The sequence below is a fragment of the Dunckerocampus dactyliophorus genome, chromosome 9 (genome assembly GCF_027744805.1).
Source record: "Dunckerocampus dactyliophorus isolate RoL2022-P2 chromosome 9, RoL_Ddac_1.1, whole genome shotgun sequence".
Classification (NCBI taxonomy): Eukaryota; Metazoa; Chordata; class Actinopteri; order Syngnathiformes; family Syngnathidae; genus Dunckerocampus; species Dunckerocampus dactyliophorus.
Window position 1 is genome coordinate 6,991,367 of NC_072827.1, and position 18,777 is coordinate 7,010,143.

Below are 18,777 nucleotides of genomic sequence, written 5' to 3' on the forward strand. Positions count from 1 at the left end.
AGCAGAGGGAGCCACCTGCTGTGGCCCAGCAAAGTGCACTATATTCGGACACATGCTCCGAGCAGCCAGTGTGATGCCACGGAGGTATCTGGCAAACCTTTTGCACTTTTTAGATGCCCCTTTAAATGCGCTTGGTACAAATTGGCATGCAAAACGTCTTCCTCGGAAAGTGAATGTTTGTTTACAAGCGAGCTCGGTGACGTTACCAGAGTTACATCAGAGGCAGGAGAAAAAAAGGAGCGCTTGATTTGCTCACCCGTAAAGGTAATCTCGCCCCATCGGTTATCTGAGCTATTTTTAATGTTTTCAAGTTTATTGGTGTGAGGTCATAATTCCCTCATCAGTCCGATAATTATCGTGCCCAAACTGAGGCCCGGGGGCTATTACAGCCTGTGGCTGTTTTTTTTATTGGCCCTTTCTGCATATTCTGTATTTTTTCTCATATTTTTTTAAAATATGGACATTTTTATGGGTGTATCAATTACAGTTTTTCGACATTTGCTGGTCGTAACCCCGTTAAAAATTGGGATCTACTGTATTTACTTGAAGTGGATGTGGATTATTTGATCTTATTCACGTTTCAATATGTCTTTATTGTTTATCATCCTAATGGATTACCTAATGGTTGGTAATGTGGAACTGTTAAATGTAGCGTTACAATAAGCAGGGCAACACCAGTGTAGTATGTTATTAGTAGACTTTGTTATGTGTTTTAATTTATTGAGAGTCGAAGAATGTCAAAGAGTTCAATGTTTTTTTTACTTTGCCATCAGCTGCTCTTACCTTCCTCCTGATATCAGTGAATTGGGAAAAGAGCAAGGACAAGTAGAAGGACAGCTCTAGTACGTAGTAGTAGTGGATGTCCACCGTCAGCGGCTGCATGGACACACAAAGATGCAAGCCACAAAAACATACAGTACATAATGCACGTCAAATATTCCAGCATTTACTAGCAGCTCTTTGAAAATAAAACTTACTTGGTAAGGATAGTTGTACCAGCATTCTTTCGTGTTCCACAGCCAGGGCGTCTATTTACATAAACATCCATTAATAGAAGTAACACAAGCTACAGTATCAAACAAATGTCAGTAAAACATGAAACTTTTTTAAATACCTTTTCTTTCTTCCAGTACTACCAATACAATGACAATAAACGTCTACTCTATTCTATTCTATTTTATTTTATACTATTCTATTCTACCATAACGTCCACGTTAGCGTACTTTCACCTTTATTTGTGCAAAATCATTTTTATAATGATATTCAATAATGTGATACACTCCTGATCAAAATCTTAAGACCAGTTGAAAAATTGCTAGAATTAGCATTTTGCACATTTGGATCTCAATGAGGTTTTAAGTAGAGCTACAATATGCAAAAGCAAGAAGGGGGAGTGAGACAAAAAGCATTTGGAACTTGTAATTGAAACAAAAAAAAAGAAAAAAAAAGGTTGTTTATCACCTGATCAAAACTTTAAGAACACAGACTATAAACGCCAAAATCTGCTCAAAATGTTCATTTTCTGTCAGGCATTCACACTGTCATGCCCTCCTGATGGCTAAAGCTAAGAAGCTTTCTCTTTTTCAACGTGTTCGGATTGTGGAGCTGCATAAGCAAGGCGTCTCGCAGCGTGCCATTGCTGCTGAGGTTGGGTGCAGTAAATCAGTCATTCTACATTTTTTGAAAGATCCTGAGCATTATGGAACAAAAAAGTCAAGTGGTAGACCCAAAAAAATCACACCTGTGCTGAGCCGGAGGATCCGACTGGCTGTTCATCAAGAAACAGGGCGGTCTTCCACCCACATTAAGGCCCTTACTGGTTGACTTTTTTCAGTTCCAGACAGTTGATGCCCTTGGTGAAGCCAATGTTCCCACTAGCCTCCTGGAAACACTCGCATCAAGCATGCCCAAACCCATTTTTGAAGTGATTAACAAGAACGGTGGAGCTTCTCATTACTGAGTCCTACTGAGAACATTTTTTGTTCTGGTTTGGAGAGTTTTTTGTTATTTTTTGAGCGATGGTCTTAAACTTCTGATCAGCAGATAAACAGCCTATTTCAGTTTAATTGTTGTTTTCAATCAATGACTTTTTCAAAGTGCTTTTTGTCTCACTCCCCCTTCTTGTTTTTGCATATTATAGCTCTACTTAAAACCTCATTAAGATCCAAATCTGAAAAATTCAAATTCTAGCAATTTTTCAACTGGTCTTAAGATTTTGATCAGGTCTGTATTATGAAAACTGTAAGACAATTAAAATAATATATATGAGAATATCGAGTAATATGCGTAAAATGATGGCTAGCGCTCGACTCATTCTGCTGACCTTTGTTTGAGCCCAGGGCTGACACAACGCGGGGCTAGCTGAACCAGGCAGGTTACACATGCTCGAAGACTAGATAGGACAGTTATTTTAGTCACTCATCCAAGCAGGCTTTGTTAGTTCATGCTCAAAGACTACATAGGACAGCTATTTTGTCACCCATCAGAGCAGGCTTCATTAGTTCATGCTCAAAGACAAGATAGGACAGCTCTTTAGTTTCTCAGCCAAGCAGGCTTCATTAGTTCATGCTCAAAGACTAGATAGGACAGCTCTTTAGTTTCTCAGCCAAGCAGGCTTCATTAGTTCATGCTCAAAGACTAGATAGGACAGCTGTTTAGTTTCTCAGCCGAGCAGGCTTCACTAGTTCATGCTCAAAGACTAGATAGGACAGCTATTTAGTCTCACGTCGGAGCAGGCTTCGTTAGTTCATGCTCAAAGACTAGATAGGACAGCTCTTTAGTCTCTCATCCGGGCAGGTTTCATGAGTTCAGGCTCAAATTCTAGATAGGACAGCTCTCACTAGTCTCTCATCAGACAGGCGACATTAGTTCATGCCCAGAGACTAGATAGGACAGCTCTCACTAGTCTCTCATCTGAGCAGGTGACATTGGTTCATGCTCAAAGACTAAATATGACACCTCTTCTCTAGTCTCTCATCCATGCACCCTTAAATCTTTCTGTCCAACTCCTTGCTAACTTTCTCCTTATCAGTACATATCACACTTTTTTCTTCACTCACGGTGTAGCCACAAATAACACACGGAACACACAATGTAACTGCACCACACGGACTATGCAGGTATGGAAATAAATGCTTACACAGTAACATGCATGCAAAGCAATACTATTCTATATGAATTTAAAACCCGCAACACATGCTGCGTTTACCAATGTAGGAAAAATGGCATTTTTATGGAGATTATATGCGCAAAATTGCAAATTGCAAATTTTTCCCCTCTAATGAAGAAATGATGTTGACAAATGTCTTTCTTTGCAATGTTTTCACATGAATTATGGACTGCATGTGCAATGGACTATGGCTTGGTACGTAACTGAACCTAACTTACAACAGGAAAGAAGAAATACCTTTTTAAGGAAACGCACCCCATAGGTGAATATGTAGAGATAAAATGTAAATCTCCACCTAAAAGAAAATAAGACAAACAGTTAAAGCCAATAAAAGATGTGCCATGACAAAGATGGCTGCATGGGTTTACAGCGAGGGGTGCACGATCATTATCGGGCTGATGTGATGGAATTCTGACGTCATACCAATAAGTCCTATAACATTAAAAATAGCTCTGATAACCGATAACAAAAAAAACGCTCCAAAGAGGTGAGACTACCCGTACATCGGGGGTGAGCAAATCAAGTGCTCCTTTTTTCTCCTGCCTGTGACGTTAACGGCCTGTCGTAACTTCCCCTGAGCTCACTTGTAAACAATGATTCACTTTCCAAGGACATTTCGCGTGCTAGTTGCAACAAATGCTCCGCGATGAGGGGAAGAAACAACAGTGAGCAAACAAAAGCCTGAAATGCCAGCGCCGGAGTGTTTGAAAAGTAAAAAAAGAGACCTGCCAGAGACCTGCCAGAGACCTCCGTGGCGTCACCCTGGCTGCTCGGAGCGTGTGCCTAAATAGAGTGCACTTTGCTGGGCCACGCCAGGTGGCTCCTCCCGCTCTATACTCCGGTTCTCCTGACCTCTCCAGCGGCACTAAATCCTAATTTGCTCCAGTCCTTCTTACTTCCAAGTGTGCACAAACTACAGTTAAATCTAAATTTTAAAAGTAGATATAAACAAGTTATCAGTTATCTGTATCATATCTGTCTTGAGAAGCAGAAAGTAATCGGTTTGAAAAAAAGACATTGTGCATCTCTAGTTTACAGTAAATGGAAATATCTGCAGTGCACAATGAGAAGCTGCCAGTAGTCTTCCTCCCAGGAGGTGAAGCTGCAAAGACAGCTCACTCTGCTCAGGATGCAAAGCTAACCTTGCATAACTGCACATTACCTGCACTAACCGCAGGGCTCTGGAACATTGATGATGAGGTCTGGGCTTTCCGGCAGACAATTTCAAGTCACATCCAAGTTTTGCATCCACCGGGAGACGCACGTGTTTGCACTACACAAATGGGAAAACATGAATAGCACTGCTGCGTCACCTTTTTGCCTTTTGCGTAATATAACGTGTGTTTCGGCTGGGAACGCGTAAACAGACCACCTGTAGTGTTCATTTCTCTGTGTATTCAGTTATTCTTGCAGATTTTCACGAGGGTTATGTTCCGGGACCACTGGCAAATGGAAAAAACTGAGAGTAATTGATATGCCCATAAAAAACACGGCTTGCCCGAACTAATTTTCCAAAAGTGACCATTTTATTTGGTTTTGTTTGTTTCTCATAACACTACAACAATTATGATATAGAACTTTTACCACAGCCAAATTTTTCAAAAATTACAAATTTATTTGTTTTGTTTGTTTGTCACTTTTTAAAAAAATAACTTTTTTTTCTAAAATTTTTTGCTGTTGTATTTTTACCCCAAATATTTCAACTTCTTTTTAAATAATTCTTCTTAAATTCTTATTAAATAATCTTCATACGATCTTCATTCCTGTAGTATTATAACTTTTTCCCCAACCTAATTTTCAAGAAATTTGGAAAATTTACTAATTTTGTTTTGTTTATTTCTCATAATATTACAACTTAAAATAACATATTTTTCTTTTCCAAATATTTCAACTTTCTTCTTAAATAATCATTGTACATTTTCTTCTCATAATATTATAATTTACCATAATATATATTATTTTTCCCAATCCTAATTTTCCAAAAATGGAGAAAATCGACAAATTTTGTTTTGTTTGTTTGTCATAATATTAATATAATATAACTTAAAATAACATACTTTTTTCTTTTCCAAATATTTCAACCTCCTACTTCAATAATCTTTGTAAATTTTCTTCTCATAATATTTTGACCTTATTTTTTTATTATAATTTCCCATAATATATATTATTTTTTCCCAAACCTAATTTTCTAAAAAATGTACATCTTTATTTTGTTTTCTTGGTTTCTCATATTGCAACTTTCAAAAAAAGCAGCCGGTGTGATGCCATGGAGGTCTCTGGCAAACCTTTTGTACTTTTCAAACGCAGCGGCGCTGGCGTTTCAGGTGGCTGATAAGGTTTTTCTGTGCTCAATAATTTTTTTTCCCGCTCATTGCGGAGCATTTGGTACAACAGTGTCTTCCTCGAAAAGTGAATGTTTATTTAAGCTCAGTGGAAGTTACGACAGGCCGTTGACGTCACAGGCAGGAGAAAAAAGGAGCACCAGATTTACTCACCTGCACAGTACGGGTAATTTCGCGGGTCATCTGGCCTCATTGGAGTGTTTTTTTTTAAATTATCAGTTATCTGACCTATTTTTAAGTTTATTGGATTTATCGGTATGATGTCATAATTCTCTTATATCGGCCCGATAATAATGGTGCAGCCCTAGTCAATGTAATACAGTATAGAAAGAAAAGTATGCACGCTTTGGTGTGAGAATATTATGTGCATGTTTGAAAGCGATGTGTCAAAAAGCAGTTGGAGTTAGATCCACTGACGATGACGATGATGACAGCAGCGACGCCAGCTATCACAAAAAAGGACGTTCTTCACATTGTTTGAACGGTGGTCGCGGCGCATAGCTAACGAATACCTCGCAGACGGTGATGCTTATTAGGGACATACGGTGGGACAAAATGAGAGTACTATGACGGTCCATACGGTGGCTAGTATGTTTACTGTACCATACCAAGCTGTGGCACGTGGAGGCCATACGCACACTTTGAACTGGATCAAAAAGCATTGCAAATCAAATACAGTGGACAAGTCTACCTGGCACACATCAAGACTGTTGCATAGCAACTGCTTTGTCAAACCGTCATCATCATCGTTGAGCCCCTTTTTCTAGTGCTGTTGAATATGTGCCGTATGTGTACGGCGCAACCAGTGACTCACTCACACTTTGCCATCAATACACTTGCTTGCTGTCAGACATCTGTCATTATAGGACTCCATTCTTGCAGATGCTGTTTAGCGGAGCAATGCTTTTTGCTGGAGTTACATTCCATGCTTACCAGCAAATGCAGAAGGTCTGCAAGTAACTGATATGCCCATGTTAGGAATGGAATATTTTCCACTCTGTTTTGGATAAGCAATGCAACATATTTGCACTTCACTTTATAACAGAGAGATAACACACGATCCCAAGGCCTTTCACTTGGAAACACACTCTGTTCTTTTTTAATTATCTTGTACACACACACACACACATACTTTCATTAAGTCAACTTCCTGTCTCCTGGCTGAGACGCCCAGTCGCCCAGCCAGGAGTCTAGCCAGATCCGAACAGTCCGAACAGGGCCTTAGGCCCTGTCCACACGGAAAGGTTCCAGCGATCACCTCACGTGACTGGTACATTTTTAAAAGTTCTGTGAGTCAGTTGTGTGAGTGCACTCACCTCAATTGAATGGAGTATCAAAACATCGATATTTTGATTTAAGAATCCATTTTAGAGCATTAAGCTCAGGTATCAGAGGTAATCGATATTGACGTGCCAACCAGGCCAGAGGTTCACGACATGCTCATCAAAATTTTCACGGGAATTTTCTAGTTTTAGATGATTACCCGATTAGGGCGAATGAGATGTGTTTTCTGCTGAAGAAATTGCCTATTTTCAGCGGAAAACAATCAAAAGTGCAATTTTTTAACCAAAAATCTGTGAATTTGCGAGGCCATGCATGTTAAGTGGTGACTTTGCGGCGATCCACTGAACTTTGTCAGAAGCATGCTGGCAAATTCATAGCAAAACATAATCTGCAGCCAGTTACTGTATGTTGTTTTTGTGGAAGCAGCTCTTTTCAACGGGAGTCCAGCGGTGTGGACGAGCAAAGGGAACTTTGAAGTGAACAGCAGCCTCAGGCGCATTTGCACAAAGAGTCTTTTCCTTTCTTTCTTTCTTTTTTAAAACCAGTGTCTCAAAGTGTCACATTTGCTTCAATGGTGTCAGACATGACTGTCATCTGACAGACTCATTTGTTTGCTTTAATAGCACAGAGCTAAGTCACTGATCTCCCTCATGGCGAAATGCTGCAGTACAGATGAAGTACGTCCCTGTCACAGCCTGGCTGCCTATTGCCTGCTTTACACACAATACTACAATACTCTAGAAAAAGTCCAAGATCATCATTAGACTTTATTTTAGCAATGCTATTATGACCACACGCATGATTTCACTAAAGTCATAAACCATTTATTACACCTTCTCAAGGGACCCATCCATCCATCCATCCATCCATCCATTTTTCTCCGCTTATCCGGGTCCGGGTCCTCAGTAGGGAAGGCCAGACTTCCACCTTCTTCAGCTCCTCCGGGAGGACACCAAGACGTTCCCAGGCCAGCTGTGAGACATAATCCCTCCAGCATGTCCTAGGTCTGCCCCGAGGCCTTCTCCCGGCTGGGCATACCCAGAACACCTCACCAGGGAGGCGTCCAGGAGGCATCCGGACTAGATGCCCGAGCCACCTCAACTGGCTCCTCTCGATGTGAAGGAGCAGCGGCTCTACTCTGAGCCCCTGCCGGATGACCGAGCTCCTCACCCTGTCTCTTAGGGTGAGTCCAGCTACCCTACGGAGGAAACTCATTTCAGCCGCTTGTATCAGCGATCTCGTTCTTTCGGTCACGACCCAAAGCTTATGACCATAGGTGAGGGTGGGAACATAGATCGATCGGTAAATTTGCCTTCCGGCTCAGCTCTCTCTTCACCATGACGATCTGTAACAGCGACCACATTCTGCAGAGGCTGCGCCTATCCGCCTATCGACTTCATGCTCCAACCTTCCCTCACTCGAGAACAAGACCCCGAGATACTTGAACAGGACCTCATTCCCAACCTGGAGGGAGCAATCCACCCTTTTCTGACTGAGAACCATGGCCTCAAATTTGGAGGTGCTGAGTCTCATCCCAGAAACTTCACACTCAGATGCAAACCGTCCCAGTAAACGTTGCAAGTCACAGCCCGATGAGGCCATCAGGACCACATCGTCTGCAAATAGCAGAGATGAGATCCTTAGGCCACTGAACTGGACTCCCTCGACACCTTGGCTGTGCCTAGAAATTCTGTCCATGAAAATTATGAACAGAATCGGTGACACAGGGCAGCCTTGGCGGAGGCCAACGTTCAGCGGAAACAGGCTTGACTTCTACTGGCAATACGAATCAGGCTCCTGCTCCGGTTGTACAAGTACTGAATGGCACGTAGTAGCGCGCCACCAATCCCATTGCCACGGTGATGGAACTGTCCGCGTTTGTGTCCTTAGACTCTGCTTCCTCTATGGAAGGTATGTCAGTTGGATTGAGAAGGGCCTCAAAGTATTCATTCCACCTCGCTCGGACGTGGGATACCGGGGCCTCACCCTGGAGCTATTCTTTCATAATTTTGTCTCATAATATTTTTTACCTTATTCCCAAAATATTACAATTTCCCATAATATATATTATTTTTCCGCAACCAAATTTTCCCAAAATGAACAACTTTATTTTGTTTTGTTTGTTTCTTATGACTTAAAAAAAAAAACGTCTCTTTCCTTTGATATTTTTACTTTAAGCTACTAAAATGAGGTTATTTTTCCACATAATATTAGCTATTCTTGTAAAATTACGACTTTTTTCTGATAAAATTACAACTTTTTTTGCATTTCCGATGGGGTTTTTTTGCTGTTAATTTTCCACCTATTTCAGCTTTCTTCTTATAAATTTTCTTCTCGTAATTCTGACTTTATTCCCATAATATTTTGACTTTATTCTCATAATAAAACTATTTCCACAAACTAATTTTCAAAAATATATCAACTTTATTTTTTGCTTTGTTTGTTACAAATTTTAAAAATCATGTATTTTTTCAGTTTCAGTTTTAATATTAATATTTCAGTTGTAATATTTCAGCTACCACAACGCTATTTTTCCTCATTATTCTCGTAAAATTGCAACTTTTTCCTCTTTATGTTTTGACTTTATTCTTGTGTGTGACTGATTGATTGACTGACTGATTTTTCAATTTTTACTGTTGTTTTTTGTTTTTTAATTTTCCTTATTAAATTATATTTTACAATGTGCTGCGCCTCCCCCCAAAAAAGTCACAGTCATAGTTGACTTTATTCCTATGAAAGAGTCACTATCATTGGTATTGGTAACTGTTCATATTGGTGTCAGTAATGAAGCGGGTAAGTCAGTACATACAGTATGGGTAAGTAAGTAAGCCAATATGGACCATGTGTAGTGAAATGTTGCTTACATGCTCTCACAGAAGCGGGCGAGAGTGCTGGGTTTCTCTTGGTTGCGTCGTTGTCGGAACCAGCGCTGGATGGTTCGGACATCCCAGTCCAGCTGCTTGGACAATCCCTCCAGCCTCTTCTCATCGGGGTGCTGGTGAGACAGGAGGTGTTTGAAATGATTCCAGCCTGATATTCATACCAATGCTGGGATCCAAAAGCAGCACCTTGGTAATCGCAGTAAAAACCTTCTCCAAGATGGCATTGGGTTGGGCTTTTTGGGGCCCACTGGCTTGGATCTTCAGGCCCACTGCACACGGCCTTGCAATGAACCTGCAGCGGAACAGAACATATAGACACAGCATTCAAAACAGACAGCAATGCAAAAATACCAGACATGCACAATAGCTTTCTTTTCAAACCAATAACGATAACTTTCTGCTTCCCAAGCATTTTTTTTTTATTATCGGTTATCTGAGCTATTTTTAATGTTCATATTTATTGGTATGACGTCGTAATTCCCTCTTATCGACTCCATTATCGTGCACTCTTAAAAAATACAATTCTTCTTGTATTATTACCTTCATATGTCAGTATTCTAATCGCTAATGGCTTCTTAAAGGTCATGCACAGGAAGGCCATTACAGAAAATACCGCAGGGGACCAAATAAACACTGTTAAAATTAGTGCATTTACTTTTACAGCACACATGCATTAAATATAACATCACATTCAATTGATATGAAATATACTGTAGAAACCATTGGAGAGACTTCAGATCAGTGAGCATCAAAGGATAAGGTGTTTTATTTATCTAGCTTTTTCTTATCTACCACAGAAGGGCACCAGTGAGAAGAGGAAGGTGTGACGGTAACCATAGACTGGGATATGGAAGGTATTGTGTACTAAATAAGTCCATGTGTTTCTGTCATAGCTGCTCACCACTCATCATCAACGTTATGGCTGACTTGATAATTGATTTGTTTTGCTGCTCACAGTGATGAATGTGGCTTATTTTTACACTTGAATGACAGTTAATACAGTGAGCACGCTGACAGTTTATTCACTTCCCTTCTTAAAAGGTGCTTCATGTGTCGTTGGCAAGTCACCACACCTGGAGACTTCATTGAAGTTCACATTCTTAAAGGTCATACAAGTGGAAAAAGAAGCTGCCACAGTGACGCAACAGCGGCAGCGGTCTGCCTCCCATGCAGCCCAAAACCATGGCTTTAAAAAAATCCCAGGGGAGCCTGTTTACCACCTTCTAAATACGCTTTTAAGCATTATTAGAGATGTCCTGCCTTTTTGGAGGCGGGAGATGAGGAAAACAAACGCATGCACATGGCAATATATTAAGCCGGCAAAATGATCAAATTCATTTTCATTTATTGTGTGATTAATCCGGACGACGATTATTGGGCCAATATAAGGAAATTATGGCATCATACCAATAACTTTGATAACATTAAAAATAGCTCCGATAACCGATAATTTAAAAAAAAAATGCTCCAGTGATGTGAGATTACCTGTACTGTGCGGGTGAGCACATCAAGCGCTCCTTCTTTCTCCTGCGACATTAATAGCCTGTCGTAACTTCCCCTGAGCTCACTTGGAAACAAACATTCACTTTCCGAGGAAGACATTTCGTGTGCCAGTTGTTCCAAACGCTCCGCAACAGGGGGGAAAAAAAACAGAGCACACAAAAAACCTTATCAAAGCAAAAGGTTTGCCACAGACCTCCGTGGCGTCACACCAGCTGCTCAGAGCGTGTGCCCGAATACAGTGCACCATGCTGGGCCACGCCAGGTGGCTCCCTCAATTTGCTTAAATACGCATATTGTTTGACCAATAATATGCTGTAGTCAAGCATGAAACAGCAGGATTTTGGAAAAACTGTGATAAAATGAAGTCACAAAATTCAAAGCACAAAGTGGCAAAACTTTGCTTTACTATTACCACCCCAACCCAACCGGGGTAGGCTCCAGCTTACCTGTGACCCTGCCTAATGAAGATTAGCAGTAAAGAAATTGGAGAGCTGTAGTATTTCATGACACATATATGATGACACTATACTGTACAAGTACTATTACACTGTGGATGACTATTGCTAATTGTTGTGCAACCCAAACAAACAAGCCACAAACAAGCCTTCTTCCAGCAGGTGATTGTTTGACTTTGTTCCACTGTTCTCCATGTGGCCCAAAGGGTAACAGCATAAACACCTGCTTGGTACAGAAAACACCACAATTCATACCAGCTGCAGGAGACAGCCCAGCTTCCCAAGTGCTGCTCCAGTGCCATCTAAAGTCGAGGTCACAACCGGTTGTAGGGGCTCCTACGGCCAGTATACGTGCAAAAAATGCAAGAAAAGCACAGAGGGCATGCGTGTGATGTGCTGATTTCTGAGCTGGAGACCAGCCGCAGAGGTTCTTTGTCATGTCAAGCAAACTCTACGGGCGTTTATGTTGTTTTCAGGTTGCAAGACAAACTTTGTGCATGTTCAGATATTTCTTATGTGCTCCATGCGTGTCGAGTAAGTCAGTTGTGTGTTGCCCGTGTGGCTAGAGTGCATCAGTTGCACAAAAACCCGGGTATATAAAGCTGCAGGAGTGTCTATGGCTTTGTTTTATATGCTTTATTGTACTGTATCTGTATTTGTATTTATCAATGCATATGTGTTTTTTCCTCTGTTTGCTATGTCTCTATTGTACAAAAGTAATATATACAGTATGTTAATATTAGGGGCGGCACGAGAAACTCAGTTCACAAGGTGAGACAATATACGAGATTGGGTCTACGAGATCAATATGAGACGAGAATTTAAAAATTACTTTTAAGAAAAGTGCGATGATAAAATATTAGGGCTGTCAAATGATAAAAAAATTTAATCAGATTAATCACAGTTTAAAATTAATTAATCATGATTATCACCATTAGCAATTGTGTCTGAAATATGCCCATTTTCACTGTATTTAATGAACAGAAAGATAAATGGACACGACAGGACAGGATTATGTATATTTGTATGTATTAACAGCTCCAAATGAACTGAATATGTCAATCAAGCTAAAAGATACCACACAAGTCTAAAATTGTGTTTGTCTAAGACTGATCTCTTTAAGAGTAGCAGAATATTTTAATCACTTTAATCACATTCAATCATGTTATTATGAGCAATGAGGGTTGCGTTCAAAGACGTCATGTTTTGTTTACCGTCCTGTTGATTTACACACACACACACACACATTATAAAGCCATTATTGTGATGTTTGGAGTATCTCTGAATGCATCTAGTATTCTTGTAATGAGAATGAGGAAGTGTTGTTCCCAGGATGAACCCGCTCCAGATGTGTGTGAGTTAGAGATACATACTGTATATGGTGTTGGAATTGCACTGCTTTTGATGTGTTCATGTCAGAATGAAGTTATAAAACAGCGTCAGACTCTGTGTGACTGTGTGGGGACGCTCCACTCTGATTCCGTCTGCCGTCATAACAGCGGCACACTTCCTATGGTGCGCATGCGTTAGTTACACAAAAAAATGTTACGTAATTAATTAAATAAATTAGTTACCTACGTTATTTTTGACAGCCCTAAAAAATACAGTATATGACAGGATATTGCAGTCCACTAATTACGTTTCTATTACGTTACAGTCGTCTGCACTCTGTGTGTATGCTAGCGGTCCCACCTACGCCCACTAACACGAAGAGACTGTATGACTTACAAAAGGTCTCACTCTATTCACGCCGTTGTTCTATGGAACAAACGCACCAAGGTGCTGAAACCAATGTACAGAGTTAACCCTGCCTTTTTGGTGGGAAACAAGTAAAACTAACATGCATGCACGTATTTAATAAATATATCTCTTATATAGGCCGCATGGTGGTCTAGTGATTAGCATGTTGGCCCCACAGTCACAGTCTGGAGATCGGGAAGACCTGGGTTCGATTCTCACTTGGGCATTTCTGTGTGGAGTTTGCATGCGTGTGTGGGTTTTCTCCGGGTACTCCGGTTTCCTCCCACATTCCAAAAACATGCATGTGAGGTTAATTGGCGACTCTAAATTGCCCATAGGTATGAATGTGAGTGTGAATGGTTATTTGTCTATATGTGCCCTGTGATTGGCTGGCGACCAGTCCAGGGTCTGCCTGTTGCCCGAAGTCAGCTTGGATAGGCTCCAGCATGTTCCTGCGACCCTAATGAGAAGAAGCGGCATAGAAAATGGATGGATGGATCTATTATATATTTTAAATATCACATTCATTTTCATTGATTGTGTGATTAATTAAGTTATTATCGACGCAGGCCTACACCAAGAGACACTTTTTTTCTGAACGAGAAATCTTGTGACACGAGATGTTGTGACGCCCCTAGTAAATATATTTATATTCGATGCCTGTTGCAATGTATATTGTTATTTACATGACGCACGTGTTGCATGAGGTCACGGTTGGTGAACAAAGACAATCTACATGCTGGCAAAGTCTTTTGGTTTGGTTTGGTTTAGTTTATTTGAACATGAAGGTTACAATGGAATACATCTCATGATTCCTTTCACAGTTCCACATGTCCAAAAGGAGTAGGAAAGCAAAGCAATAGCAAAGCTTACTTAATCCTACCCCACATCCATTCTACATCTAGTACAGTACTTATTGTTCACTTCCTGCAGTCCATGTAATATGTTTGATATAACAATCAGTGTCATAATAAATAATAAAAAATAAAAAAACAAACATGACAGAACAATCATTGTGATGATCAAGACTCTTCTGCCTTGTATTTAGCAAACATCAACTGCTTGTATTGTTTTTTGAATGTGCTCATCTCTGTACATTGTTTGAGTTCCTTACTCAATCCGTTCCATAATTTAATTCCACATACAGAAATGCTGTGTGTTTTCAGCGTAGTTCTCGCATATAAATGTTTTAAGTTTAATTTCCTCTAAGATCATATTTCTCCTCTTTTAGTTATTATGAAGTCATCATTAACTTTATGCATTATTCTAGCGTTTTGAAAGAATACTAAATCTGCAAATTTTAATATCTGTGATTTAAAAAATAAAGGGTTTGTATCTTCTCTATACTTGGTATTATGAATGATCCTCACACATCTTTTTTGCAGTACAGTGAGTGAGTGAAGATTGCATAAGCATAATAAGCATAATCTAGGAAAAGAACTGTTAGGGTCTGTTAGGGTTCTGCTTTGTTTAGTGTTGTCACCTTTTGACGTCTGTTGTGCTTCCTTTTAGATTCCTTCACTCCCTGAGTGGGTGGCGCCATGAGGGACACCTGTAGCCACTCTGCCATCAAGGGCTCTTAAGCCACATGGCTGCAGGAGGAGGACGTAGGATTGTTACTACTGGTCTGCATGCTGCCTGTGAAGCGACAATTTGCTTGATGTTCCTTTAACCGTAAGGCGGCTGTGTTTGATTAACGCCTGTTCCACATCCTCCTTGGCGCTCGTGACGCCTCCTGCTCACCAGTGAGTTTTTGTCTTTTTCCATGGTGCCTTTTGTTTTGCTACCTTAGTTGCACTGTTCTACCTCAGTTTGGACTCTGGACTTTTGTTACCTGGTTCCTGCTCCACTACATTAGGACTGTATTTTTGACCTGAACACTGTCTGGCTCTGCAGTTTGGGAACTCCATCTGACTGTCTGTAACAACAACGCCCCAATATGTTACATATTAGGTATGATTGCTGACCATTTATAGGGGTGTCACAAGATCTTGTGTCAGAGGATCTCGCAAGATGAAAGACTTCGCTCAGGAAAAAAAAAGTCTCGTGGTCACTAGGCCTGGGAAGATAATCAATAAATTAATTAATCACACAAATGAAAATTGACTGGATCATTTTGTCAGAATAAATACATCGCTATGTGCATTCATCTGTTTTCCTCGCCTCCCGCATCCAAACAGGCAGGTAGAGCGTTCACTGTGTGCATTGGTTTCATAGAACAGCATTAACGGTCTGAGACTTTTTGTCAGTCATACAGTCTTTGTCTCGGTGGGTGGAGGCGGGGCTGCTCGCATACACACAGAGTACTGAAGGGTGTAGCCTCATGAGGAGCAATGCACGGTAATGTAGTGGAAATTAAATTAGAAATGGCAATATATTGTCATTTTTTTCATTGTACTTTTCTTCAGGGACCCAACTGTCTCTTTTTGTTAACTGTCACCTGACACCTAACCATTTATGTTCATAAATTGAAAAAAATAAATATGACGGCATGTGACGTCGCTGAAGCTCTGAAGTAAAAATTGCAAGTGAAGGAAATGAAGTAGGTCTGTGCAAGTGCAGAACCAATCATGTGTCCGGTACGGATCTTACCTATCCTATCCTTGGTACGCACAATGCACAGCTCGCGCGTAGTTCTTGCAACCCGGCATGGAACTTAAGGTCAGTACTTTTATTTCAAGTTTGTTGGTCTTACAACTTATGTGAAGCCCGTACGTCCGAGCAGCCTCAGCTTTCGTGCGTGGTACGCACGTTGGGTGAACGGTGATCTTACTCCATGGTCACCACAACTATGTTCTCCACAAGCAAAAACATGCAGCGATTACTTTACATACTATATACATTACATTACTACAATAGTGCAGCGATGACCATCTCAGTCAGGATCTGTGATGTAAAAAAAATCCGTTTAAAAATGTAGCTTTGTGGGAACCAGTGGACAAATTGAGTAAATACAATGCTTTCTTTTTTGCAGAGATAAATAGCAATGATTTAGAGATGTCAGCGCTCCATAAAGAACATATCTGCATCTATCTGCAACATATCAGGCTTTGGCATCGCGGCTGTGTGCCACATCCTGTATAATACATATAAAATAGTGTTGAGCTTGTGCGTGAAATATAAATGGCAGCACAGCAACATGATAGTGCATAGGATAACTTAGAACTATATAAGACAGTTCCAATGCAGCGTAATAACACTGCGGGCCTGCAAAGGGGCACCAAGCACGCCGGTGCACGGAGGGGCTAAGCAGACGGGATGCTATTGTTTAAGGTGGAAGCATCTACATCATCCAGCACATCATCACATCCACAGGGACTCACCTTTCGAACAGCAGCCGCACCATGAAGATGCAGAAGGCCAAAGGGCAAGCCAGATAGAGATCCTCCGCTTGCGGGAACGTCGCCTCGTCTGTGTTCTTCAGGTCTGCCCATGTTACGTTATGGGGGAGCCAGAAGCGCTCGTTCCAGAACCACGCCAAGATACCGGCCATCTCCTTGCTGCAGGCACGGTGACCGATACCAGTGTACTCCCGTCGGATGCTGATAATCAAACCGACCCGTCGGCGGCTGCTGCGGCTGACGCTGCTGCTGCGCTGATGATGATAATGGGTGCTGAATCGCCGGTCGTCCGTGTCCGCTGAGCTCCTCCGGTGTCGGGAAGTGGACGCAGTCAGATGCTCGCAGGTGATTGGTGCGTTCACATGTCACACAACACACGCGTGTTACAGGACGTGCACTGGATGTGTGTGTGCGTGTGTGTCACCAAAGCTTCTGCGACGGACACACTCAGTCAGACATAGTGGATTTGTACGTTTTTACGCCTATTTATACAATACGATCACAACCTCCCGTCCGGTTCATAGAGAGACTGACCAATTGTTTCATTTTTTAAGCCACGATCATATTTCTTACCAATTGCAACACATTTGTAACATAAAAGAAACCGTTTTTGGAGTTATTTTTTATTCTCTTTGTAGTTTGGTAAACCTTACCATCTACCGGCAGCTTTATGTATTACAGCTACCTCAAAGTGATTTTTATGATCTTCTACGTTTATATATATTTCTGTTATATATATTGGTGGCTAGTTAAGTATACGTTATACATAAATGAAGCAACCACAGTACTCTATTGTAAATCGGCCTTCCGTTTACAAATGTAGAAACGATTGACGTCACACACAGATCAAGGTAAAGGTGGCGCTCGTGCACACCAAAAGTCTATAGATGAGCGAAGAAGAATCCAAGATGGACGCCTACTCAGCAAAGCAAAATCCCCTGTATGCTACCTTTTGACTACTTTTAAACAAATATGAACCATACTTCCAGAAACTTCAAGATAAGGTATTGGCTGTTTGTGTTTTTTTTGTTGCCTAGTTTACGGTGTACACAGTTTAGACAGCAATTTAATTGCTCAGTCATTTGCTAGTAGAATCTAAAGTGAAAGGCTCACTGGACTTTGTCAGTGCACGTTTAGTTTGTTGGATGTACACTAAAACGTCGAGCCTAATAAAATGGTTAAGACTGAGGTGTTTTAAATACCTGCGACGGAATGCAACCTTCTGTTGTGTAGCAAAACGGCGGCAGACGCGCAGCAACGTCCGAACGTTTCAAACAGAGAAATGATCCAAAACCGAAAACACACTCGACGGGAAAATGCTGCAGGACCGAAAAAAAAGCAACGGGGAAAATGCTGCAAACGCTAAAAACACGCAAAACCCCCCAAACACATGCATGAAGGGAAATGCAACTTCAGGGAACAAAAAAGGGCGCTTTGGTCTCTGAACTTGCAGCATTACTCTTCATGCATGAGCTTTGGGGTTTTGTTTGTGTTCTGGGAATTTTTTGAACATTTGTTTTTTAATCCGGCCCTTTTCATGTGGTTGCAACATTTTTCGTCTTCAGAGTTTTCCCCTTTGCATATGTTTAATGGCGTTTGTGTGTTTTTGCATTCGTGTAAGGGAGGCCAGCTGTCGCAGCTGTGTGAACCTTATTCCCTGATGCAAGTTGCCCTGGACATCAAGTTGACAGGGATTTTAGCTCAATGGCTAGCGCTGACTGAAATTCTGCGGACAATTTGGAGTAGAGATTCACGTAATCTTTTTTGGGTTTTTTTTCAAAACCAGTACCGACAAGTTTGCTTCTCAAAACCAATAGGGTACCAATAACTTATTTTATATATATTACATTTAGATTTAACACACCTGGAGATAAGGACTGGAACAAATTAGGATTTGACCAACTGTACCTGTTGATTAGTCCTAGTCAAATATCATGGCATTACTACTACCACATCACTACTATCAGGAGAACCAGAGTATAGAGCGGTAGGAGCCACCTGGCGTGACCCAACAAGGTGCAGTTTCGTGAGAGGTGCACATGCAGTTTCATGCACACGCTC

General features: G+C 41.0%; 2 protein-coding genes across 10 annotated transcripts in view; one reads left to right on the forward strand and one right to left on the reverse strand.

The window, feature by feature from the left end:
- The window catches only part of cers6 (ceramide synthase 6), a 31,637-nt gene extending 14,389 nt beyond the window's left edge, over positions 1-17,248 (reverse strand). Inside the window, exons 1-6 of one of the 3 annotated variants that reach the window (XM_054788453.1) lie at positions 16,699-17,248; positions 9,864-9,969; positions 9,660-9,790; positions 3,407-3,464; positions 978-1,028; positions 784-876 (exon numbers count right to left, since the gene is read on the reverse strand). In XM_054788453.1, coding sequence (XP_054644428.1) covers positions 784-876; positions 978-1,028; positions 3,407-3,464; positions 9,660-9,790; positions 9,864-9,969; positions 16,699-16,868 — 609 coding nt within the window. In that variant the 5' untranslated portion in view covers positions 16,869-17,248. The remainder of the gene's footprint in view (positions 1-783; positions 877-977; positions 1,029-3,406; positions 3,465-9,659; positions 9,791-9,863; positions 9,970-16,698) is intronic. The other 2 variants (XM_054788452.1, XM_054788454.1) reach the window with 2 other exon arrangements.
- A 265-nt stretch (positions 17,249-17,513) lies between these two features.
- The window catches only part of stk39 (serine threonine kinase 39), an 87,576-nt gene continuing 86,312 nt past the window's right edge, over positions 17,514-18,777 (forward strand). For all 7 annotated transcript variants that reach the window (XM_054788423.1, XM_054788418.1, XM_054788420.1 and 4 more), the window contains exon 1: positions 17,514-17,720. Coding sequence is in view for 5 of the 7 variants with exons in the window: in XM_054788418.1 (XP_054644393.1) it covers positions 17,689-17,720 (32 nt within the window). In the remaining 2 variants the exon portion in view is untranslated. The remainder of the gene's footprint in view (positions 17,721-18,777) is intronic.